Source organism: Dermacentor variabilis, chromosome 8 (genome assembly GCF_050947875.1).
Source record: "Dermacentor variabilis isolate Ectoservices chromosome 8, ASM5094787v1, whole genome shotgun sequence".
Classification (NCBI taxonomy): Eukaryota; Metazoa; Arthropoda; class Arachnida; order Ixodida; family Ixodidae; genus Dermacentor; species Dermacentor variabilis.
Window position 1 is genome coordinate 101,833,621 of NC_134575.1, and position 26,093 is coordinate 101,859,713.

Consider the following 26,093-nt stretch of genomic DNA (forward strand, 5'->3'; position numbering starts at 1 on the left):
GGAATAGTCACATTAAACACATATGTAAAAAGCTAAGATCAATTGCTGCCATGATGTATCACCTTCGAGGTAGAGCTCCATTTAAAGTAAAGCTTACTGTATTTAAGGCGCTAGCTGAGTCTTTACTTATATATGGCATTACATTATACGGCACTTGCTCTGAAAACAAAAAACAAGAAATTAATCGCGTAATTCGTAAAATAGTCAAGAGCATAACCTACGGTACAGCGTTAGATAGCGCAGGTACAAGGGAAAAATACCAAGCCCTGGGTATACTACCAGTGACAGAACTATTTAATTATGTAGTTTTGAAGAATCACTACTTAGCAAAGAATTCAGGGTTGCCGTAAAAAAGAATGTGACATTGCGACAAACTGAGAGGTACGTGAAACCACATGTCTACACTCACTATGGAAAAAGAACCCGGAACTACTATGCCCCTTCAGTATTTAATCGATTGAGTGATGAATTATGTATAATAAACACAAAACGAAAAATGAATAAAGCGATCAGAAAATGGTGTGCAAGCTCAATAAACATTTAGTAGGTAAAGCCAGTTGACTCATACGGAATTTTTTACCGGCTTTGTTTTCAACTTTTGTTTATGCTCTTGCTTCGATACCTGTGTATAATTTTGAATTCATCAGTTTGAAGAATTGAGTTGTAGTCCTGTAAGTGACTGGTGTATTTATGTATCACTTTGATGTTTTGACTTTGTTTTGACTTTGATGTTTTTCTTGACAACATTGTGTAATGAAAAAAAAAAACAGGAACTCGAAATGCTTGTTTTTTTTTTTTTTTACTGCATTGGACGGTGTTCAGTGTATATATGCCAGAGAATGTATTAATTGTGGTAATATGAATTTAATATGTTGTTTCACCAACTGCCTGGTCATTTTACAAGCACTGCGTGCTTAGATTGACCAGCAAATTCACCCTGTACAAAGAAATTTGGATAAATAAATGAATGAATGAATGCTATGCATTTGCTAAACGCAGTACATATGTACCTTGACCACATCAGAATTCGAGCTTGAAATGACTTTTATATTTGGCTGCCTAGATGTGCAGCCAGAAATTGAGTGTGCGTGTTAATGTGTTTCTGAACTCTGAACAGCACAACAGAGAACAGCGCTGCATGTGTCCATTTCTTACATTTGTGTCATCGATGGTGCTGTTCAAAATACAAGCACATATGCACAACATGCTGCTCAATCGCTTGCTGCACATCTAGGCAGCAAAACAGAAAGGTTATTTTGCAGGGCATCAAAACTTTTATTGTGATTGTTGTGCCATGTTCTATGTACGTCCACCTGAGAGCATTAAACTAGTGCAGGTTATATTATGGTCACACCCCAACGCAAATATTCAACTGCATTATATTTGTAACATATAGGTACAATAAAAAAATAAATACTGCCCATTTGTTTCACATTTTTATTGGAATAACATTCAATTCTTTGTTCGTAATATCCAAATATTTGGACGCACCTAATATTGTGGGGAACCCATGTCTTTTCCACAGTAGTATGCTCACATATGTAGCTATGTATGTTGATGTATGGCTTTTTCTTTGTATGTGAGCATACTGCTGTAGAAAAAGAAGAGTTTGCGAAGATGAAAAAAGTCATAGATGGGTTGTCAGAAAATGAGATAGAAATTACAACCTCACACTTTTATCTCTAGTTCATGTGCATTCAAAGCGAATACAATTTTTAGTCAAATTGATGGACATATGTCACACATGTGTGCGAGTTGTCTGGGTCTCATCAGACTTTCTTAAAGCACAGGTTTATTTGCCTCCTCCCCATAATTTACAGGCACTGGCTGCTGCTGCCTTGCTGATTATGCCACAACTTGGGCCGCCAGGTATGGGGCACCAGGTACTGGCTGTGGAAACATTCTTGGCCCATCCTGCAATTGAACTGCTGGATCCAGCTCGGATCCTGCAGTCCACTGTTTGTCTGTCAACCGGGCTTTGGAGATTGCCGAAAGTAAAGGGCTTACGACCACCTCACGCTGACTGGCAGAAGAAAGAAACCAGTAATTCAAAGGATTCTAACATCCGATAGAAAATAAAAGCTTTTTCTCCTCTTCCTCCTGGCCCATTCCCCAGAAAGGGTATATACCAATGAGTAGGTGCCCGAATAGGGAAGAGCAGAACAAGAGGCTAGAAGTGATGAAGTAAGCAGCAGAAAATGCAACAACTCGGCTACTTAGAAGTGAGCGGTCAGCAACGAAAGTGGCCAAGTGTGGAGAAATAAGTGATGTGAACAAAATGAGACCAGAATGTTTAGCCACAAAGAACAGCAGATGGAGAAGTGAACACATTTTTAGGAATTAACATCAATGAAATCTTTGTCTAACATGGATTTCCATATACACGTAGAATCCGCCAATTTCTTTTTTATGCCTTTTCATTTTCTTGCTAACTGTGAACAAAACAAGAGTTATTGATTTGGCCTACAAGAGAGAACATAGCTAACAAGGTGTTAACACCACCGCCGCTTTATTTTGTGGTCACTGTCTTCTGAATAATCTTAAATGCCACCAAGTTACCGATACGATTTCTGTCGCACTGCACTTCCTCAGGTCTGAACCAGAAGCTCTGCACAATCAAAGAGTGCCCAGCACCAGGCCAGAAGCCAGGACAGTTGACAATTCATGCAGTTGCACTTTATACGATTCATGCATTCTGCAGCAATAACCAACTCACCTGGGAAATGAGCCACAACACCCCGGACATAATTACTCCACGATGGTCCACCTGGTTTCAGAGGAGCCTCTTCTGATGGCAGCTGAAAGCTTGCCGGCTCAGGATAGTTTAAACTGTGGACGTTGCACGTGGTGCTTCCCACGACAGCGGAGCCAACGACCACGGTGTACATCGGCATTGCCTGCAAGTAGTAACGTAAAGGAGAGGCTATTTTAAGGCTCTTTAAATATTCGAGAAGATAGGCACACCTTTCATCAGCTACATCGTAGACAGTAAAGAACAGTTATGCTACAGGGGCAATCACAGAATGTTATAGAAACATCCTGGCAAACGAGACAATCCCAAGCACCAGATAAAAAGCATTTTCTCAAGCTTGAACTGTGACAAGAGGCCGTAGGCGGGGTTTCTCATGCCAGTGCTTCACTGCAACTCTTTTGCTTCCCTCAAAGTGGTTTAACAACCAGTTGCCATTGGGTACTGGTACTGGTAGGTATTAGGACCAGCAGGTGTCAGGACCAGCAAGTACAGAGGCCTGTTTGTGCCAGGATGACTGCAGCAGCAGACAGCTGACCACAGGCCTGAACATACTTTCCTAAATGGGGACCAGTTCGTGTCATTGCACAGGTGAAGACTAGCAGTTTTCTACTACAAGGCTTTTCTATGAATAAAATCTCTCTACTGCATAGAACCAGTTTAAATCAGTAGCATACTAGTTGGCTTTCAAATGAGACCACTTCAGAACCTTTAATTCTAGTTGAGACAATTTGAAAACCAGCACAAAAATTTTACCGGGGTATCATGTTACTGCTGGCTTAAGGTTCTGCACTGTGCTGTAAGCCGAGTAGGGTGCCCCATGAGCTATTGCTGCTTTTAGTGCGCACGCTTCCTTCTGTGTCGTAACACAGTTGGCTGCAGCATAAGTTTTCAAAGGGAAATGTATATGTCTCACATTTGATGTTCCCTTTTATTGCAAAGCTCCAATCAACTTGTCTTGCTTGAGCCTTGTACTACCTCTCCCACAAGAGCAGGGATTCATGCTGTGAACTTTGCACATATGCTGCATTGTGTGAAATGAATGGGGATGCAGAGACGTTGTCGCATCTTACTGCTGAAACAAAGAGTGCTGAACTAGTTAAGGCTGTGTGGGCAAATGAAAGAGACCTTCTGTTTAATTTTCATTGTGGTGACATGATCATGATTTAATTCTTGTTGCAGATGAAACATGACTGAACAGGTTTTGGTGTGGAATGTGGCATATTAAGAGTTGTTCACAAAGGTGCTTCATTATCATTTTCATGATGATGGTCATAATTTCTTTAGCTAGCAAGTGCCACATATGGCTGGAGAGTTTCAGCATGGACTGCAGAATTAACAGCTATATATTTGCTGCAAATGCTGCTGTACTGTTAAACGCAGAGATCTACTGCAGCAACTTGGAGGGACATTCTCTGCAGTGCCAGCACTGTTTTGCATGCACTATAGTCACTCAAGTTTTCATCAACGTCTTGAAGCACCTATATGCAGTAGACCTCAATGAAGGGAATATATGAGATGAGCCATACCAAAGGGTGTATTAATGGATGCAGCTGCTCTATATGTACAGTTTTACAGCATACAGAATTATGCCTGTGAACAAAGCATGCAGATTATGCATGCAGTTCACTATGTTGTTACATATGCACTTAGCTCAGCTGCATATATGTATATTTCTGGAAAAGGGTACATGCAATGTTTTATATTTAGGTGCATGTCAGACAAATAGACGTGTGTAGAATCGCATGCGTTCAAAACCGCGATATATATACTAACGAGCCGAAACACTAACCAGCAAGATTAAGAGAAGCCGCGCACCATGTATATATGCAACCACAGTAATGTGCGGAAGCATGATCGAAACTTGTCAAAAATTTACCGCGTACTAAGTTTATGCTTTTTGCTATGCCGGAGAGGGAGAGAGAAAGATCGGCGGACAGAAACGATCGAGGACAAAAACCTTAGCTTAAGCTGTCTAGCTGTATGTACGGCTCGCGCGACTGACTCCAAAACAGACACGGAAAGATGAGAAATATATCTAGCAATTATTAAACCGTGAGCGTGCGGGCATGCACTCACGCATGGCAGGACCAGACCGCCGCAGTAGTCCACGTGCTCGCCGATCAGGTTGACGCGCCCTGGCGCGCTTCCGTAGTACACGGGGTCCGCCCCGAACTCCGAGCGAAATTTGCGCAGCGCATGCATCGCGAGCTGGGGAACGCTCGGGTAGGAGGACGCCGCTTCTGCCGCCATCGCTCCGATTGAAACAGATTTTGCCCGTCTTCAGGCACGCGCCCGCTGTGAGAACGAGACCGCGTGCTGCGCGCGTATCTCCGTTCGCTCGCGATCAAGCACTTGAGAAGAGGCGCCCATCCACTCGACATGCAGCGCGGTAATCAGGCTCGCCCCGCGACGAACAGCTGCCGACAGGCAGCGCGTAGAGAAAGGGGACCAAGGCTTTTCTTTTCTTCTTGCGCGCGCACCTCCGGCATTCCAGCTGTGTTGCGGATCAGCTCTGGCAGTACCGGGCTTTTCGAACGCAAAATCCGCATTGTTTCTACTGCGCAATGGAACAGTCCCTACACGTGCGGCACGCCTAACTTGCATTTAAGTGAAACGGCACGTAGGCTGAAAACCTGTGTTAAAAAGCGGCAGCTGCAGTACGGATCGTTCTGCCGTTCACTGCGCGTTCGCATTGAGCTTCGAGCCACGCTACTAACGGAATCGACAAGACTGACATTTGATTTGCGCGCGAACAACCATAAAACTGGTACGACGGCCAGGTGACATCGCGGTTTTTTTGTAAGTTTTTGTCAGAAACTTCATGCAGCTCTCCACAGGTTTCATGCCTTGAAGTCTTGAATGCCTTGACTTAATTTGTTCAGGAATTGCACGAAAATCGTCATTGCGATTGTGTGTACATAATTCAATTATATTATGTCTATAACTAAGTTAAGTAATCGTTAAAGAGAAATTATTTGTTTTATAATCTTAATGTGCGTGTAAGAATTCACAAAGTTTCGCTTGGTCTCACTCTAGTTTCGCTTTCGTGAATGGCTCGCGCTGGACGCGTCTTGGATTGACTTGGGTCTTCTTTTTTTGCTCGGTCCTCGTGCACGCTTGCTGGACCGAGCGGTCACAGAGCGAAAAGCGTGGTTACTGCGGCTGCTTCTGTGCGTAGTCCTAACACGTTCTCAACCGTTGACCGACCTGCGGGCACCAGGCCGAAGCCAGCCGGTCGCGTAATCTCCGCGAGTGCTTGAACTTTGACCCTCCGCGCGTGAACACTGCGTTCGCCGGGTTGGATCGGCGGCGGAGGGCATGCCAGCGGACGAAGGGGACAGCGGGATAGACGCCATGAGTTTGCCGGAGAGTCGCGAAACATCGCCCAAAATGTCCAAGCGAGACCTCGACGTCGCCGTGCCAACCACGAGCAGCACGACCGAAGCCACAGCCAGCGTGGAGGAAGTCGACGACCTCGTGAGTTCGCCTACCGACGGCGTGGCTTCTCTTGGCAAAGACGGCGTTGTTGGTTGAAATCGCGATTCGCCGGTTACGTTTTCAGCTCTCTTTTGCCGTGATTTCTAATGCCTGCGAACGTTTACTTCTAGGCGCTCATTCGCGAACGATGCCTCAACAAACTCGTTACGGTATCCAGTGATGCTATTTGCCCTTGTGGAATCTAACAATCTATGCATTATCTGCGAAAACATGATTGCCTGTTTCATCTGTTGCGGAAGTGCCGGTAGCGCTTATTCCGGTGGCTGCCCTTGTTCGAGGAATGTACATCTAATTACCTGTAGCTGCTTCTTTTTATATCGAGCGCAATTATATGTACATACACTCGAGGCGCAATCAGTCCCGCTATCGACGGTGTAAGCGCCTCTGTCTCTCGTGGAGGGTTAGAAAGCCCTCAGAGACGCGCAGTGCCTCTTCTTTCGAAAATGACGAATCCACGAAGCGGACGCGCCATCCCGCACCGGGCTCTGTAGTGGAGCCAGGGCAACATTTCTCGCTTCCACTGCTGGCATGAGCGTTGTGCGACAAAGTCTGGCGGACAAGGCTCAGACTAGAGATTGGTAGGTAACTCGTTTATTCCACTTATGTACGCTATTATGCGCTGCGGTGTAGAAGGGATGGGGGTTAAGAGAGGCAGAGTCCTCTATCTCCGCATTCTTGAGTGGGATCTAAAGCAGCAAGTGTGGCGAGGATCCGGTCTTGCATAGAGTCGCCACGCAGTCGGTCGCCCACTGGTGGTGCCGCCGGGTCCAGAAATACCGACAGCAGAGTCCGCCACAGTTCCCTAGTGTGCTCTGGCAATGAAGATGACGCTGGACACGCTCATGCCTAAAGTGATGTCGACAGTGGCGCCCGTTGTATGCTGGAGAGCACTTTGGTCTGAACAGTGCTGTAAACAGGGCAATGCCACAGCATGTGGCCCAGGTCAGCCCGATGCTGCACTGGATCAGGTTGCAGGTGTCGATGCTGGCTCTCCATTGTCTCGTAATCGGCTGAGAAGGAACGGGGTCAGCAGTGTTCCCCTCTGGATGTGCCTGATGACCACAGCAACCCCTGCGAGAGAGTTCTTGGGAGGGGACGGGGGGTGTGGATAGCAGGTTGACGACAGCAGCCATATAGATGGTGCAATAGGCAAGCCCCAACACACGAGTCCGGGTTTCAGCTTTGATCACCCTGCTGGCCATTGAGTACACTGGAGATCCTGCGCCACCTGCTTTATTAAATTTCTCAGGTGCTCTCCTGAGGCCTCTGTTGGCACATGCACCTTCCTGCAGCATTACTCGTAAAAAATTAAATTCATTGTTGCAGGAAAAGAAAAGAACAAAACAAATCCCCGCAACTTCTGCAACACCTGTCGGAACCTTGCCCACCAGCATTCCTTTTGTACAGCTGTGGTGTGCTGAGCATACCGTGATGCATACAGTTGTCTGAGCAGAATGAACAGTACACTTCAAGTTACAAACACTGATGGTTTCCCTTGCATCTCGTCTCGCACACCATAGAGGTGTGATGTCTATGGCGGTTGAAGATACCAAATAGCCGTCGGAGGTGCTGTTTCCGCTGTGCTGCAGAAGTTGCTTGGTATGCTATGTTGCATCACCTTGTCAGCGCTGCATATTATTAGAACACCGTGTGAGAAACTTCAGCGCTTTCAATGATGTGCCTTTTGGGTGAAGCTGCCCAATTTTTCTTTTTTGCACACGATTCATGAGACCTGTGCCTTGGGGTTGCTCGTGTGTACAAGACAAATAGCCATGAATGTGATCGCATTTGAAGGACATTTGAAACCCCTTGCATTTCTTTTACACTCGCTCTGTGTCAAATTCGCAAGGACAGTCCAGCAACTCGTTGCATTTGTTGCAGCAACCATTGCATTTGTAAAGGCTTGTTTCCTTTGCTAGCATGTGTGACTGTCATTCTGAAGCAACTTGCTTGGAGCAGCATTGAGAAAACAGTTTGGCTAGGTCACTGCAGCATAATGTCCCAATGTGTCTTGCAAAAGAAAGGATGCAAGAAAAAATAAATTGTGAAGAAACCACCGTTAATTATTGTTGGTATTATAAGTAGCCGAACGCTTTTACAAGTATAATAACTTTATTAAAGTAGTAATGCGCTTGACAGTGCATATTTGTTTGAGTGATCATATTGAAGTAGTGCTTGTTATTTCATTGCATAATTCAACAGAGGTGTTAACCAGTACCTCTGTAGTGGTAGTATACGTGGACAACACATATCACCGAGAGCTGTACTGGTTTGTGTAAATTAGTGTTTTGTGGGGTCCACTAAAAAATGTGCCCCGCAACTCAGTTACGTAACAGCACGCACCATTTGCATTGGCACTGTTGTATCGGTAGGGAAAGTTCTACCACTGACTGAAAACGAGTCAAGGAGCCAAAGAAAGCTATTTGCTTTAAAAAAGATCAACAAAAAAACGTCACAATCACGCAGTTTAACCATCCCATTTTTTTCTGTCTTGGACCGTGCAGGTTGTTGAATGTCCTCGTGGAAACTCATTGATTTCTGTGTCTTCCTTCGGTCTTGTTGCCTGCAAGTACTCTATCACGTCTTCAGTGTAGAACACATATTCATTGCCGGCATCTGCAGCCAATACCATGCAACAGCTGGCCAGCTCTTCAGGCATGTAAGGTGTGTCCTGCGTACGTGACACTACGAAATATTTCATGCACACTTCTCAGTTCTAGGTCTTCCAGTCATTTTAGTGTTATGACTTTTCATGTCTCTAACTGTAGGTTTCAAAGGTAAGGTAGGTTGCGTGGTCGCTTGGCTTCTTCCAAGTAGGTTTCTAAGCTAAGGTAGCGCGTGTAGCTGCTTGGCTTCTTCCAAATTGGCTTCAGCCTGTTGACTGTTGCCCACGTGGATGCAGGTTTGCACAAAGAACTTTCTGTTAGAGCTTATTGTGGCATCATTCTTTGCATGCCATTCACGAATCGCAGATGCTGACTTTAATGCCTACCGTTATTGGGAAGGACTGCTGGTTGTCTTGAAGTTCGTAAGCATTCCACAGTTTTATGCTTTGCCTTTCTGGCACAGAAAATGCTTGCAGAAATTGCTGCTTTACCAGTAAATGAAGCCTAGCTCAGCACTGAGAGGAGCCTGCAGGTGTGGCTCTACCTTGAGTTGTGGCTCATTCTGGCTGCTGTTGGAACAGGGAACCACTCGTTGGGAGCATTGCTGCCAATCATAATGCAGGGCCGTAAGGCAAATCGGAGGTACCTCATTCAGGGATGTCAAAGAAGACACAGTAGTATTTATTATTTCAACAACCGCTAAATTAATATATATATATATATATATGTTTTTGCTTGGACACTTCTGTAGTGTTGCTTGGCCTCCTCCGGTGATCTGCCTGCCCACGCACAAGCACTGCACGGTTATGTGTGGCAGTTAAAGTGCATTGCCTTTGAAGAGCATTAATATTATTATAGTTATTTTTGTCTGTGTGATGCAGCTGCAGCCTCCCGGAATCGCCCCAAATGAAGGAAACGAAAGGGCTCAGAAACTTTATGTTCAAACTAATGCACCTACTTGGTTGGTGTTAAATTAGCGTAATTTCAAGTCTTCTCTTATCAGGCTTATTTTGGTCGAGTGTGCACTTTCAAGCTTACTAAGCAAATAACACATTAGGAAGAGAAACACTAGTCTCAGGTCTGTTGAACGAAGCTTGTTTCAAACTTTCTGTGGGGCTCGAACCCTGCTGCATCCTGGGAGCATTGTATAATTCGGGCGCTTTTGCTCAACCAACCACTCATCTCAACCAGTTTTGCTAAGCCAGCCAATCAGCGCGCACTGATAGTGATATGTCTGAAAGTGGTGAACCAAGGACTCGTCCCTTGTCATACGGTGGCTAGAAAAATGACCGTCCCAGTGCTGTATAGTTGTCATGGTTTTAATGACACCCACTGGAGCCCATGTGCCACACCATCAGTTCATTCCTCAAGGAGCCATCATTTTAGTGCACATGCTACATCACTACACCCTTTGTGCCTTTTCCTGTACATTAGTTCTTGTCATAATCTTGATACTAGTGCAGGCTGGTGCTAAGCAGCAGCTTCTACCAGGCTTTTCAGCACCCTTCCCCCACTGGCTGTATCACTGCCAGAAGTATCTTGAGCACCTGCCTGTTTCTGCACTTGTGAATTAACCTATTGTAAACGCATGCAGCAAGAAGGCTAACACATCTAAAGACCTGCAGCAGTAGATCAGTGGCTATGGCGTTGCACCACTGAGCTCGAGGTCGCCAGTTCAGTCCTGGCCATGGTGGCCACACTTCATTGGAGGCCAAATGCAAGATATGCCATTGTACTGTGCATTGTGTGCACATTAAAGAACCCCAGGTGGTCAAAATGCATGTGGAGCACTCCACTATGGCATGCCTCATAATATTGTGGTTTCGACACATGTAACCCCAAAATTTTATTTCTTTAGACACACCTAAAAAGCATTGGACAGAGACAGTACTGGCAATCAAGGGGTAGTACTGCGCCAGGGATTTCTAGCAGTTCTTGGAACCCTTGAATAGCAAAGTGCCATTTTATAGATGTTCGAAGCCATTAAATTTTGTGAAGTGCCAATGTTTCGACAACAGGACTCTTAGACATTGATGAAATGTTGTTGGACCACTGTATCATTTTGTTTGTCTTGCTATGGACCTCTGGCTGATATGAAATTCTACAAGAATCTTTGTATTTCTCTTGTGCTTAAGTGCAGCAAATTTTGATTGGAAGCATGGTTTCTTTGTCTGTACAGTTCAAAAGTTCAGGCTATCGGATGTAGTTATCGGCTTCATGGTGGTTTGTGGTGGTGGCTTGCAAGTATTTCATGTCTACAGTCCAAATTCTGAAACCTGCCTTACCTTTGTTAGGAAGCCTCCATTGTCGTTAGGCTGCCTTATGTCAATTCTGAAAGTTTACTTTCTGAGGCGCTCTTACTGTAAGGCATCCCTGAAGATACCTTCATAATGCCTTTCATCCTCTTTCACTGGACGAGCTTCTTGACAATGCTTGCTCATGTGACGCTTGTCTGTACATGTGCAATAACTTTTTCTGGTCGGCTGGCAGGTGAGAAGAAAAAAGAAGGCTGCGTGCTTCAGCAGGCGGTAGTGCCCTCTATGTGTAGTTCAAAGTGCAAACAATCTTTTATGTCCACGGTGTCAGAGACAGACAGGTATTGCTTGCTTCATGTGCCTGTGCCGCTGAATCACGAGGCCTGCTTCAGCTAGTAGTGCCTCTCTCGTTATGCGTACACCATAAAAAGATTGAGAACGGAAACGGATCTGTAAGGCTTAACTGTCACCATTACCTTGCTGTCAGAGCATCGTGACAGAAATTTAAAGCAAATGCAAATTATCAGTAGGGAACGAAGGGCTAAAACAATGCAAGACAAGTCGGTATATCCGAAGTGACCTTCACCCCTTTGATAGGTGCTGCTGTGCTGCCCTCAGCAAGGAAGTCCTTATGTGCATCAGCACTGAACAAAAGGAAAGAGCTTGCATGTTTTCACAATAACTATTTCACAGAAAGAAAACAATTTGATGAAGCAACATTATTTTGCTGAATAAAGCCATTTGCATGAGACTTACGATGACTGCTCTTGAACCCAGGTGCATGGAATCTGTACCTTACAAACAAATTTCTTTCATAAATATTGTTGGAGAGAGCTTTCAGAAGAAACTTGCTTCCTTCGCGCATCCTTTGGGGTAAGAAAGTATGAAGGACTCCTTGCAAAAGGTTAGAAAGTGGCCCAAGGAAAAGGAAGGTTTCATAATTTGGCCTCATGCTTTTTGTTAGTTTGATTGTTTATGCAATTTGAAAAAACATAGCTGTGCTTGTTGTTAAATTCTGTTTCTTTTCTTTTTTTTTGCCTAGCTGTCAAAAAATTCAGCTGCTAATGTCCTTGAATGTGCTATGTTGGGTTCTCGGAAGTCCTTAACTCTCGGATGTTAACTCTCAGCTCTTAACCTCGAAATCACGTAAGTCCTTAAAGGCATGGCAGAAAAAAAAAAATTGTGGGAGATTTCAACTTGACTTAGCCTTTCCTTGTTTGGGCATATGTCTGGGCACATGTCCTCCCCCTCCCCTCTCCTGAAATTTATATGTACCAGGGATACCGGGCATAAAATGACGTGTGACAGTACCCATGGTGAAATATGTAGCGCGCACATTAGACAAGGACGCAGAGAAGGTGCACACACGAGCGCTCCGAACTGGTAGTTGGGGGAGTTGATAAGTATTCATGGTGAAATTTGTAGCTCGCGCAATAGACAAGGAAGCTACAAATTTCACCATGAATACTTACCAACTCACCCAACTATCAGTTCTGCTGCAGTGACAATACCCGCCTGCCTCGCCCCCCAACCACGGCCCTGCCCCTTAAAAAATATTCTTGGCTTTATCACTGGCTACAGGCAGACTTAACACAACCATGACTCCTTATCCTTCTTAGGCAGCTGTCGCTGCAAAAGAAACAAAGCACTTTCCAGGTCCTTGGACAACATGTTGCTTCTACCATTGAATGCCACAAATGCCAAATGTTTTGAATTCATGACATACCGTAGCTAAAGCGGTAATGCAGAAACTACCAGCATTCTCAAGTGCGCTACATACCCATTGCAATCTGTGGGATGTAACCAATAGAAATAAAATTTAGGAAGCATAAACTAACAGTCTTTGTGTTCACAAAGCCTGCAGAAAATGGTTGCCATTGCACGTTTGAGCACCAGATCAATCACTACTCTAAACAGTGGTGGCCAGCCTCCAGCTATTGCTACAGGATGGCACCACACGTTAGCGCTGGAAAAAATTGTTCGTCATGAATGCATGGCAATCAGCACTTCAGCCAGAAAATGCATTCTCAGGAGCTAGGCTGCACTTATCTGGTGCGTCGCGAACTCGCGACAACAGGCGTCAAGGGTTAAAAGGCGTTCAAAGCAGACAAGTTCAGCACATAGATTGTGTGATGACGATTGGGACCGCGAATTATTACAGTGCTGCGTCTGCGAAAACAACCGAGATTTCAAACAATACGCTGCGCACCATCCCTCTTGAGGAATCTCCGCTCCAAGCCAGCACGTCAATGTCACACACACAAATGCTGTGACATACTGCTAGCTACGTCACCCACCATGACATGGGACTTTGGTTATTCACCCAATGCAGAGGGTGCAATGCTGCCGCTGTAAATAGGCCATGCAGTAAGACAGGAAGAAAAGAAAATAGAGGCGGGGCTCGACGTGTGAACATGATGCAATCCCTCTGCTCGCGTAGGGGAGAAGGCAGGGAAACGAAATGCTTGTGGATGTTAGTCCAGACAGAGTGAGAGGGTGTCTTCTTTGGCAGTGATACTGGCAGCATGGTAGCAGGACAGGTAATTTATTCATTCTATCTCATCAGATAATGTACCGATTGGAAGAAATTGCTTTGGTAAAATGCTCCTCAGACAGCGTTTTACAACTTCCAGTGATAATAAATATTTGGAATGGAGCCTGGTGAGGGGCCCTTTAAGTATGTTCTGTGTTTTTCAACAGGAAGTGCTACATTCACGACATGTTCTGGATGTGATGTGCTCTTCACTTCTGTTGCTTGAAAAAGAGAAATTATTACTCACCATAGACTAAGCTAAAAGTAAGCTTTACGGCTTGTAGCTTTGTGCTGGGGCGACAAATTCTCTCTAAAAAGAGCAACAGGGTTTTAGACCATAAATAAAATATTTGCTTTTCCAACTTCCGGGGCTGAATACATAGTATGAAATTTTATATGGTTTCAAATATTACATCCGTCTTTGTGTGCATCATTTGGTTGTAATTCTATCTGTTTCCTTTATTTACTGGGAAATGTGCGAATGATCACTTTCTTGTATTTTGCTAGACGGGTTAACAAGGGCTTCGGCATGACTCAAGAAATCTGATAAGACCAACCTTATTGGTTTGTTTGCTCTAGAACAGGCTGTGAGATCACGTATCAAATTTCTTAATTTTTTTGCAAATACTGTAATTCTGAAAACTTCGCTAGAGGAATCTTCCATAAAGTCAGAACCAAATGAGATAAATGAAATCGGACCTCATAGACACAATTGCGTGTTTTCAGCTACATTACTTGAAAAAGCAAAGGTTTTAAGTTTTTTGGTGTAAGACCCAACTTGCAAACTTAATCCATCCTGTGGATTTGTGGAAAACTGATCTTCGATGCTTCTGTTCCCTGTGCGTTTGTGGTGGCAGGATCTGGACGAGACCCTATATGAGCGGCTGTTGGGCCTGACAGAGATGTTCCCCCCAAAGCTACGTCGGGGGGTGTATGACCTGGCCCACTTCTCCTTGAGTTCTGCCAAGGGCCTGTTCGGCTTCGGCCGCTCGGCCTTCTGGATCATCTTCTCCTCGTCCGCCATCCTCTTTGCGCCCGTCATCTTTGAGCTGGAGCGGCTGCAGGTGGAGGAGATGAGCCGGCAACAGCAGCGCCAGGCAAGCATGCATCGCCCAACGCATTTCAATGGCACCTGTGTGAAAGAATGCATTTCAGCTGCAATTAAGGCTGCGAATTGGCCTGTGTGTCCTGAAATATGTTTTGCCAAAGGTAACCTCATGAAGGAAAGTGATTTTCATGTGGCCATCGCACAATAGTCGTGCATTCAGCTGGTTCTTATCATGCTCAGACTGTGTTTGCAGTGATACGGAGTCCTTCTGACATTTAAAATTTTAATTGTGAGTTTAACAGCCAGGAACAGCAAAGTGAATTGTGAAGAATACTGTATTGGAGGGCTCACTATTAATTTTGACTACCTTGGGTTGTGTGCTTCAGTCACATGCAAGACAGTATCAGAATGTGGGTTCTTGCATCTCATACACAGCATCTTTACGTGCACTGTGCATAATTGCGCATGTCGAGATTGTGCATTAAGCCATTGGCCATACCATGCTGAATACGCCGACTCTATTCAGATCTCCGAAGCTAAGCAGCATTGGGGTCGCTCAGTACTTGGGAGACGGAGAAGGTGCATCGAAAGGAAAAGCTCACTGATGACAATAATGATGCTATTTAAAATGTGTAGCATGTGCCTTGGAACAATTCTGGTTGGACCTGCGTTGCAAATTTAAACAATATATGTAGTGTTTTAGATGAGTTGGAAGATAGACCACTGGGTGTCAAGACTGTATCCTTATGTCATCATGTTGCGGGTTCACTCCTTTCATTGTGTTTTATGATCTTTTTACATCACGTGTATTATTCAAAATGTTGGATAGGTTGTTTAGGAGTATGCGAGGCATGAAGTAGTTAATGTTATCATATCTGCCGTTCCTGCAGAAAGTCTTAGCATGGAGCCCACATTCTGTAAACTTGTCATGACTCACTGAAGAAATGAAAATTGCTCATTCATTCTACAGCTCTGTGTTTATCATGTTTCTGAATATGTGTGAAATGCGATGAAAGTAAATTTTCAGTGAGCAGAATTAAATGGTGCACCAAGGAGGAACAGTAAAGCCCCATTAAATTGAAATTGTTACAGCTTGGGAAAATTTCCAGATAAGTGAATTGACAAAAATATAAGACCCTGGCTGTGCCTATACCACATAGAGCTTGTTGAAATAGGCACCAGTAAAAGGTAAATTTCTCACAAAAGCTCAATAAGCCAGGAGAGGTCATCTTAGCAGATCACTTTTGTGAGATACCGTGCGACTCGGCACTCGACACGTTGGCCAACTACTACAGGCAGCAGCTATCCTTGCAGAGCCAAGCAAACTGTTGCATGCAGGCACTGGTGTGCCCAAAGCCTAGCCGCGGGAAATATTGGGAAAGTCGCTCCAGTGTAAGCTGTTTGCACTGCTTTGACACTGCCATCTACGTGCAAATCTTGCAGTACAGTAGGACCATGGTTATATGCCCCACAATTTTGTAACAGGTTGGGCCCATTCGTTGTGTCCATTGCCAAGTCTTGTGAACTTCACACTATCTTTGAAAGTGATCGCCTGAGAATACCACCCTAGCATGTATGGAAAGTGTGAAAGCAGGTGTGAAGATGTGACCAATTACCAATTAGCCACCGGAAGGCACCTGGATCGAATCGGATAGACGTGTTCACGCATGCAGTTTGGAGCATTGTTTACGCGAGAGCACGCAGGACTTATCAGGCGTGCGTTGTTGGGTTTCCGTTATCACACGAGTTGTCGTGTCATGCTGACACTGCAGTTTCCACAGAACCACCTAGCGGGAATGCTGGTGCGCCTGTGCCCAACACTCATGGCGGCAGTGGATTGAAGCTCACTTCCCTCGCTTCACTTACAAAGCTGATTGAGTGGTGCTCAGCCAAACCTGTATGGTATTGTCAGTGAGTTTGCAGCGGTGTGAGGGGCATAGAATCAAGCGGAATGCACTTTTCCAGCATTTTGCATGCACCATCAGTGACTGCCGCTGGTGGTTAGGTATAAGGCATTGTGGGGGAACACGCAGTATTGGGCCACACACAGCTTCCACGCTGCAGATGAGGCTCTCGGGCGACTCTCGGGTGGCCAATGCTCCCACTGCCTGTAATGCCTTGCGGCTGTCGCTGATGGTGCGTGCGCATTTCTGGAAAGGTCCGTTTGCTACTAACTCGCGGTCCTGTCACTTTTTTGGTGATATCGCAGTGGTGCAGAAAGTATGCAAACCTTTAGGTAGGGACCTTCTCTTGACACTTTTGCAGCCACTATTTCAAGGTATCCGGAGTGCAGCATGAGAGTATTTTGAGATAAAAGCTGGCAAATGTATGGAGTTTACACCGAGCCAGGAAAAAATTTCAATTTAACCAATATGCCGAGATATCAGAGCTCGAGGTAATGTGGGTTTACTGTGTACATATACTCAGCCAGGGCCCACAGTTCCCCACCTAGGTGACCTTGTGGGTTATCCTGTCTCTGGGATAAGCCGAGTTTATATTACATTGTTTTCTGTATTGGGGGGGGGCTCACTCTGCTCGGAAACCAACCAAGCAGACGTGCCAAACCCTGGAGGAAGGAAAAAAAAAAAAATAAAGATGAAGTTTAATGAAGGAGTTAAGTGCCTGATGACGAATATTTGTTGCAGTATTTAGGCAACCATCTGTTGTTTCATTGTGCGAATTCCATAGAGAACAGAGCTAGAGAACCAACATAGAGAACCATCTGGGCCTTGGTGACGTTGATTAATCATGTCTCATTAACTTATACATATCTCAGGAGTGTGAGATGTGTGTGAGCCAGGTGTTCTGGTGAGTGGGTGTGCTGGCCTAGGTAATATCTGCTGCCATTTTTAAACGAGTAGTACCGACACACACTGGCTGTTTTTGTCTTGTCTCACAGATTTTACTGGGTCCAAGTGCAGCTGTGTCTGGTGGTGCACCTCCTGGCATGATGCCTCCAATGGCCCCCGGACCACAGCAACGGTAAGGAAGGCTGGCAGCACGTGTGTGCTGTTCTGCAAGTAGTGAGAGGCTCCTGCAAATGGCAGTTAAACATCCTTTGGCAGCCAAATTTTATACAGCCAGGATGACAGGGCCTTAAAGAAATCGAAAAAAAATTTTTTGCCATAAGGATTGGTGTTCCATGCTACCAAATAATGCATGTTTAGCTAGCCAGATGGTGGTGCCAAATTACAGTAAAACGCCGTTAACTCAACATCATGAAAACCAAAAAAAAAAATTTGGGATAAGCAAATTCAGAAAATAAGCCCTTGGTCACGTGTAGACCACACAGAGCCTTTCCAAAATGGTGCCAGTAACCACTAACTTCTTCACAAAAGCTCATTATATCAGGAGCATTATTTTCGGTATGTAACTTTTGCGAAATTTCGTGCGACTCGGTACAAAGCACTTGGAGCATCTACGGGCAGCAGCAACCCTCCCACAGAGCCAAGCAAACACTATGGCCCTTATACACTGATGTGTCCGTAATTGAGTCGTGTGAAATCTTATGAAAGTTCTAAGATCGATTTACCAACAATACCATCCCAGAACTTGTCGTGGGTCTTCTAGACCAATGAAATAGCCAAAAAATCGACTTAGTAGCCAGCCTCATGAATGTTCTCGCTTGCAAATGCACCTCAAAAAGTGGCAAATTCTATGCCTTCGTTAGCGCTTCCTGTACCCTGCAGTGTGGCCATTTTTAAATTGTTCGAAAGCTGGATTCCTCTGCGGTCCGTCTTTAGCGGTAAAATGCTTCTGTGTCTGACAACCATGAAGTTATGCGTCTTCAAAAAAGAGAAAGGTACTGATTGTGACAGCAAATTAGCAGACAGCCATACAAAGTAAGGATAGCACTTTTATTGGCTGTATCAACTTGTAAACTTTTGCTTGTTAACTAAATTAACAAGCGTGGTGTCAGAGTGCACAGCAAACATGAGCGCGTAACACTTGATGACTGCGGACACTCGCTGTCAAAATGCTGGAATGAGCAAGTGCGGCAGCAGCAGCGAGCAAAGTGACCGTGCTGTCTATCGCATCAGCGCAAGCTGATTGCCAAGAACACGCAGCACGCGCAAAGGTACGAGCCCTCGACACACCTAGACTCTGCCCCCAACGCAGATTGCTCTCAAGATGCGACCGCGCGCAGCCGCCACATACGCAGTTGTAGCTTGAGTAGAATGCCGCTTCCTCCCTGCTCGCCTCCCTTTTGCACAGGTGAAATCGAGCCGCGACCGTCGGCTCCCCTCGCACGTTTTCACTTGTACATTCAGCATAGGGTGCGCGACGACGGTGTTATCGTACTATGACTTTATACGAAACATCACAGCGATGGCAGAAATGCGCCTGGAGTGTCCATGCAATTCCACTGCAATAAAAGGAAGATTGTATAAATAATGTGCACAGACGAATGGGCACCGCACTTTGAAGTCTTCTGCAGAAGCACAAGGAGAAAGCTGGCCAAGCCTCTGGGGCAAAGGGAATTTGGGACAAAGATCGCCAATTACAGTAGAATTTCGTCAATACATTTCCATTACGTACATTTTCCCGGCGCCAACTTGTTTGCAATTGATAACATAAAAATGGCCCAATAATGTTGCGCTTGTTTTTTACTGGCTCATACGTTTCCGCAAAACACAATTTTTCAGCACCATTTTGTTCAGTAGGTCACCAAACTGTGATCACATGATACGTTTTCCGGCCGCTAGATCCCTTGTAAAAAAGAAAATGCGTGAGGCGTGCGCTATTGAGAACAGTATATAGCTGCCCGCCACGACAGCTTCACCACAATACTCGCCCACCCGCCTCACGGGAAAACACCAGCACGCACTCAGTTGCTCATTTCAGTACCAGCAAACCTTCTCCGGGGTCGTCGCACGCGGCATTCACAGCTATCGCCACCAATTCTATCGCGATAAGCATCTTCGCATATCTGTTTTCACAGCATGTGGGTCTGTCGGAAGGGTAGCGTGTGATTTTAATTGGCGATAAACCAAATGCGCCACTGTTCTCTGCTGCAGAATGTGATTGTATATGTTTTCTTAATGCTAGGTCCCATGTGAATAAGAAAAGGCTCGAGGTGCGCGCAATTGAGTACAGTATATAGCAGTCCGTCTCACATGGAAACGACGGCGTGCGCAGTTTCTTATTCCAGTATCAGCAAATCTTCGCCCGAGTTGTTGTGCACCGCATTCACAGCTATCACCGCCAAACCTATTGCGATAAGCACCTTCACCTAACCGTTTTACAACGTGTGATGCGTAGTGCCATTGGCAGCATACTGCATGCTTTTAGTAGAAGATAATTCAAACACGCCACCGTTCCCTGCTGCAGGGGGCACGATGTGGGCATCACGTTTCGCTTTGGCGGCACCAGGCGTTGCCCACCGGCTCGATTTTGTCTTGGTTTCCTGTCTCCCTCTTAAAACACCACACAATAGGAAAACAACAAAATGCCTCGTGGACTGCCGGAGCGCCACTAGCTCGACGTGTGTCGGGGTCTCGTGCTGCAAGGATCAGCGCAATGCTTCGCATTACAGTAGATGTCATCAATAGTTGAGTATGTCACATTTCTTTAGTTACTTCGGATTTTACGTTTTCCCGGTTAGTAAGTTTCTTTCTCGCGTCTTTTTCCAATATGTATAAGCAAGGTTATACTGTAATATGGCTGGGCACTCAAGGAGCACCAAGGGCGCATTGATCAGATTGATAATGCTGTCCTGCTACTTACTACCATGTGCCATCCACTGATGAAATGTCGAATTACTCGCCGTGCCCAAAGGGGGAAAAATCATGGTGTGTGTATAACAAGGCTATGGCAAGGCAGCAGGCTCCACCTAAGCATTGTTACAACCTTCCAGAATATTTGTAGAAGCCCTCCTGGCAGCGTACACAGCATATAGACGCATATACAAGCCTCTCCGAGTGAAAGTTGTTGGCTGGCAGCGAGGTAAAACCCAAACTGCAAACGAGGGCTTCTGCTGTAGCTGAAGCAGTCACCACGTTGAATGTCGCAAAAGAATGTGCCACTGAGGCTATCCTGAGGGAGCTCGTCTTGAACCAAGGCAGTACGGCTGCTCAAATGTGTGCCGAGAAGGACTAGCATTGGTTAGTGGCATCTGACAAGGAGCATGCCAGAGCAGAAAAGTTCAGGCATGCAATGAAGAAGAGGTGCATTAAAAACGATTCTGATTGTGTGCCTGGTGGCTTCTAGTGCAAGGTGGACCTGAACTTGTTGCTTTGCTTGCCAAGAATAAACCTTGTGTTTTGAAACTTCCTTGCAAAACGAAACTACTGCTTTCTGATACCCCTGCTGACAACACTATGGGAGTTATTGACGCAGTCAGAGGTGGCAGCTACACATTTCTGAAGGCACAAATGGCCAATCTGGTGCCATGTATGGTGGTACATGTGTAAACACACGAATAGACACGAAGCGTTCGGCGTTTTTGTTGTTCCTGTACGGTTTATGATTATGACTATGCCATTACAGACTCTGCTACTTTGTTTCAATTGGCCTCTTTTGCGTCGCACATTTACAGCACTCACCGTGCTTTGAGAGTTGTCAGAAGTAAGCATCATGCAGCCAAATATGTCCAAATTAATGAGTTTGATGCCATTGAAGACCTCCAGTGCCTACTGATTTCGTAGTGCATCCCTGTTCATTTTGTACAAAGGAGCTAGCATGATTATTTAAATAGTTCTTTTAAAATGTGTTGTCACCTAAGCAATGTCTGGTGAGTGCTCATTATTTGTACTTGTTCTTTGGCAGGAGGTAAAGTCCCATTGTAGAACCGATAGCAGCGACAACAAAAAAACAAGTGGCTCTTGGTGGAGTGTGCAAGGTTGAAGACGTGCTTTCCAATGAACTGGCTCTCACACATTTGCCAAGCACCGCTTCAGTCACCGAGCACATCTGAAATGCAGCACTGTCATCATTTCCTTCTCCCCTCCTTCCTTTTCTTTTTTTTTTGATAGGCAGTGCGACTGTGTTTTACTTCTCTTGTATTTTTTTTAGTCCATCTCAGCGGCACCAAGGCTGGAAGAAGTTTGTAAGTGCCACTGCTACTGTTTCAGGTGTAAATACATCCTTTAGCCTTGTTGACACTGTCATTGAAACAGGTTGTTTTTGGGCAGTTCACTGTTGGGGCATCTCTGGCTGCCTGATAGTCGCCGATGTGGCAGTTTAGGGTGGTTGAATAAAAGAAGCTACTATTTGCCGAAAATTGGAAATGTCTTTCACTTCGTGAGGGCATCATGTCAGTAGCAAAAGGGTGAAGCATCATTGCTCAAGTGCACCCAGAAAACAAATTTGAAATATCACAAGAAGCTCCGTTAATCTGTTGGAATATTGTGTACCTTGTGGGACGGCGTATGGCACTGACCGTTTCGTTGAGCTAGTTTTTTTTTTTTTTTTTTACAACCACAATATACGGGTGTTTACGTGTCTTTCACTGGAATGTGGCGGAAGGCTGTAGAATGTGAACCTTCGTTAATGCCATCTGTGCTTTCCAACTGTAGGTTTTCCATGTCTAGAGCAAAAAAACAGGTGGATCCTACATTACGGGGGAATCTGTTTAAGCGACACTTTCTTTGTAATTGTAAGAGACAGCATTGTTTTGGAACCTGTGCATATGTGCTCCAAGCCATTCCTTACAGCATGGTGCTGTTCCACTTCGCACTTGTGGGTGAAATTCTACCATACTTCTCGGTGGTCATCACTGCCACTCAGCTGGGCTGCACTTTGCCTTGACAGCATTGCATGCACTTGCACTTTCTAACCACACTTGGCCGCATATTAATGAAGATGTTTCTGCTCTGCCTAGTCTCATGCACACTCGCATGCTTTGGCCTTCAAATCAAATAGTCGCTATTTGTAAGTACGAATAGTATTTGAATATTTGAAATCGTCAGCTGTGCGCAGTGAAGCATAAATTTGGAGCAAGAGTACGAGAAACTTCTTACCGCTGACGTAGTAGACAAAACAAGATTTTGTATAGTGGAGCACGCTATGATGATCAGGGAGCCAGATTTTCCTGGCTAACTGCTGTCATTCGCACACACCAGTGTGTCCCGAGTATACAAATAAACTGCTTATTTGCTCATCATGCTCCATTTGTACTTTATTAAACAATGCTTTGTTACTTGCAATGTAATGATGAAAGCTTAATGTTATTATGAATAAGATACTAATTTATGAACATTGTTTTATGCTAATGGTGAAAATGACCTTTTTTTATTCATAAAGCATTCGATTCGGTCTCAGAATTTACTATTCTCACACCCCTATTCATTTTGTTCGTGTTGGATCTTGCATCTGCGCTTGGCAAATAATGGCGCTAGTTGTCCCAGGTCACCTCAGTTTGCTGCGCAATCTCCAGGCCTACCCATCATGCGAGATAGCAGCCAGCAAAGTGGAGGAAAGCGGCAAGCAAAGCTTTGTTTAAAAAGGAGAAATATTATAAGGAGCTAAAAGCGGAAGGGTGGCCAAGTATAATATGTGTCTCGCTTGGAGACAATGGTGTCCCTTTAGAGGCATGAGAGCGCATGCTTAACACCTATAGTTTATTCACTGCAGTCTAAGTGCAACTTTCAGCACTGCTTTCCTAGCACCTGCAGTCATGCCACAAGTTCTCCTTTCTTTTTAAAGTCTAGCTGAAAAGTTTCGTAAAAGCAGAAAGTGACTTGGCTCTGCATTCTACAGTTAATCAAGCGAAAGGTAGACAGTAGTATTTGGCACGGCTGCAACTGCCATGTGGCATGGTTAAAATGGCAGTTAACCCCACGCACATTTGTATTAGTCCCAGTAAAGGCTGTGCTGGATAGAGCTGCACCAGCAACACTGAAAAGTGCACAGTTAGGACGTGCATTCTTGAGAGAAACATGCAAAACATGGTACATAGAAAAAAAAATGACTTGGTCAGAGACAAAGACCACAGTGCTCTATTTCTGAAACTTTTGTGGAAGAACATACTTTGAAGTTTTAGAAGCCCCTTTCTCTCGGTTCTCGCTTTTGAAGCAAGGAGGTAGTGTCTTCAGTGATGGCTCAAGTGTGGCAATGCATGCTGCCTTTGCTTTTCTGATAAAATTTGATTGTCTCTCGCACCTTCTCGTCTTGGTAGCATGCTGCAGCATTTGCACGTAGCAAGCCGAGGTGTCTGAAAATAACTTGTTCTTGGGCTAGTTGGTTGGCACTTTGTGAAGCCATTGTAGCACAAATAAAAATGACCATATGACATCACAACTGCTGCTGGCTGCTGCGGTAGCACCTTTGATGTCTGTTATGGTATTTGTGTTTTATTTGCGCTACAATGGCCTCAAGCTTGGCATTGTATGGAAATGTGGCCATCTCTTAGTTCCTGTATAGTGCTCATAACTTCGTGCAGTTGCTGGTGCTTGAGCCAACTGCTGGGCACGCCAGCTGGTCGCTAGTTCGTTGTACGGCTGTGTTTGCTAGGTCGTGTGAAGGGTACATTGCAGTGCAGCTGCTTACCACAGTCATCAATTCAGGCCTGCTGAGTCTATACCTTATCCAACCAGAGGAAGATAGTTGAAAGTTTGTTCCCTGTTACAATATAGGGAAGGGCCTAGAAAGTATCTGAGACCTGCAAAGCAAACATGACACTGCAGCTGCAACGTTCCTGCACTACATCACAGAAATGTCTAAAAACGTTGCAGTTCTGCCCGAAAGCCGAAGCCATCAGTTGCAATAGCAAATTGGTGGACAGCTGTACGAAGTAAGAATATTAGTTTTATCAGCCATGTAAGCTTGTAACCATAGGCATTCTAACTAGATTAACAAGCATGGTGTCACGCACAGGCAAACGTGAACACATTTCACTCGACGATCGCAGAAATGTGCCGTCAAAATGCCGGAGTGAGGAAGCGCGGCAACAGCAGCGAACGAATTGACCTTCGTGCTGCATCTCACGCCAACGCGAACTAAGCCAGGAAAACACAGCGCACGGGCTGGCTCCGAGTCTGTCGCAGATGGTTTTCAGGATACAGCAACCCAGGTGGGCAAGCGTGTCTGGCCAGGCTGCCCAGAGTAGGATGCACCCTCCGCCCCCGGAGCCTTGCACATGATGGAAGGTGGTACGCTTCCTGCCCGCTCTCCTCGCTTGCGTGCACGAGATTGAGCCGTGACCGCTGGCGCACCCTCGCACGCTTTCACTGTCACATACAGCATACGGCGCACGGCAACAATTTAATCGTCCTTGAACTGTATATGGAACCTCACAGCAATGGGAGAAATGCACCTGGAGTGTCCATATAATTGCTGTTGCAATAAATTGTGAAGGTTTTCCTACCCCGATGACTCCTGTGCCTACTTGGAGATGTTGACGGGGCCAGCTATCACTTGTATGGTGTAACCGTGCAAGGACATTTCTTTATAGCTGGATAAAAAGAGCGACAGACAGGTACCCCTGCTTGTAGATCTCGTAAGATGACTTCGTGACAGAAGTGTGCAGAGACAGAATAGTAATCTTGGACAAACAAAAAAAATGGAGTGAGAGCGATTTGTTCAAGGAGATCATTCTAATGCTTGAAAGCATGTCTTTTTCTGCAGTAAACTGGTTGGAGGTGGCACACCATAGTGTGTTTTTTTATTTGTTTTTTGTACATTGCTGCTATATTTTCCACGTGTGAGTACCAACAAGCCCAGCAGTTAGCTTTGAGATAGGTTGTGTTTGTGTGCCAGTGCTGGCCCATTGTTCAGTTTTGTGGTAACATTTGCCAGATGTTCAGATGAGCAGTGAACACTTAAAGGTGGTAGTTTTGTCATTGCATTGTAGATGTGTGACAATCTTGTTGCTGTAGATATAGCCTTGTTGCCCTGGACTTCTTGCAAGTCCATATTGAGTGCCTGAACAATGACTTATTGCTAGTGGTTCATTGTGTTTTTGTAGAACTTCAAATTAAAAATGACTGTTGACAGTGTTTTGTAGTGTCTCAGTAGTGGTCAAAGCTTCGAATCATGTGACGTGTAGCTAATTTTGTTGGGGCAAGCAAACATACAATTGTCTAGGCTCTGTGAATGCTCTTGTGAGGGCTGGTGCAAATATTGAGAGGTCCCATTCATGTTGTGGAATGCATAAATAATATTGAAAAGCTTCATTGCTTAGTGAAAAAATGTGCAAGAAAAAGCATGGCGAACAAAAACATGGCCATTTTGGTTGACTTGATAACTAAGGTATGTTTGCGTGTAATGGGGGGTGGGGGCTAACTTCATGCATTGGGCTTATTGGTCAGCAATACTAGACCAGCACTATGGCACAGAAACGTAAATAACGGCGCCATTTTTCCTGTAAGTACTGGCCTTATGTCATGTTTATCAATGAAAAGGCTAAAATAAAGTTCTATTACTTTATGTGCAAGTTTTGCACTAAACAGAGCTTGCTTGT

General features: G+C 45.0%; 2 protein-coding genes and 1 long non-coding RNA gene across 3 annotated transcripts in view; 2 read left to right on the forward strand and 1 right to left on the reverse strand.

The window, feature by feature from the left end:
• The window catches only part of LOC142590490 (uncharacterized), a 35,005-nt gene extending 32,908 nt beyond the window's left edge, over positions 1–2,097 (forward strand). The window contains exon 2 of the long non-coding RNA XR_012830163.1: positions 1,821–2,097. This is a non-coding gene — a long non-coding RNA (uncharacterized LOC142590490). The remainder of the gene's footprint in view (positions 1–1,820) is intronic.
• Positions 1–5,480, reverse strand: part of LOC142590488 (galactokinase-like) — a 29,179-nt gene extending 23,699 nt beyond the window's left edge. Inside the window, exons 1-2 of the mRNA XM_075702649.1 lie at positions 4,829–5,480; positions 2,717–2,897 (exon numbers count right to left, since the gene is read on the reverse strand). Of these exons, the coding sequence (XP_075558764.1) occupies positions 2,717–2,897; positions 4,829–5,002 (355 nt within the window). The 5' untranslated portion in view covers positions 5,003–5,480. The remainder of the gene's footprint in view (positions 1–2,716; positions 2,898–4,828) is intronic.
• A 371-nt stretch (positions 5,481–5,851) lies between these two features.
• On the forward strand, positions 5,852–25,629 carry mge (translocase of outer mitochondrial membrane 22 homolog mge). Its single transcript, XM_075702651.1, has 4 exons — positions 5,852–6,229; positions 14,502–14,741; positions 17,592–17,674; positions 21,461–25,629. Exons 1-4 carry the CDS (start codon positions 6,071–6,073, stop codon positions 21,465–21,467), a joined length of 489 nt encoding a protein of 162 aa, XP_075558766.1. The 5' UTR covers positions 5,852–6,070; the 3' UTR covers positions 21,468–25,629.
• Positions 25,630–26,093: the final 464 nt, after the last annotated feature.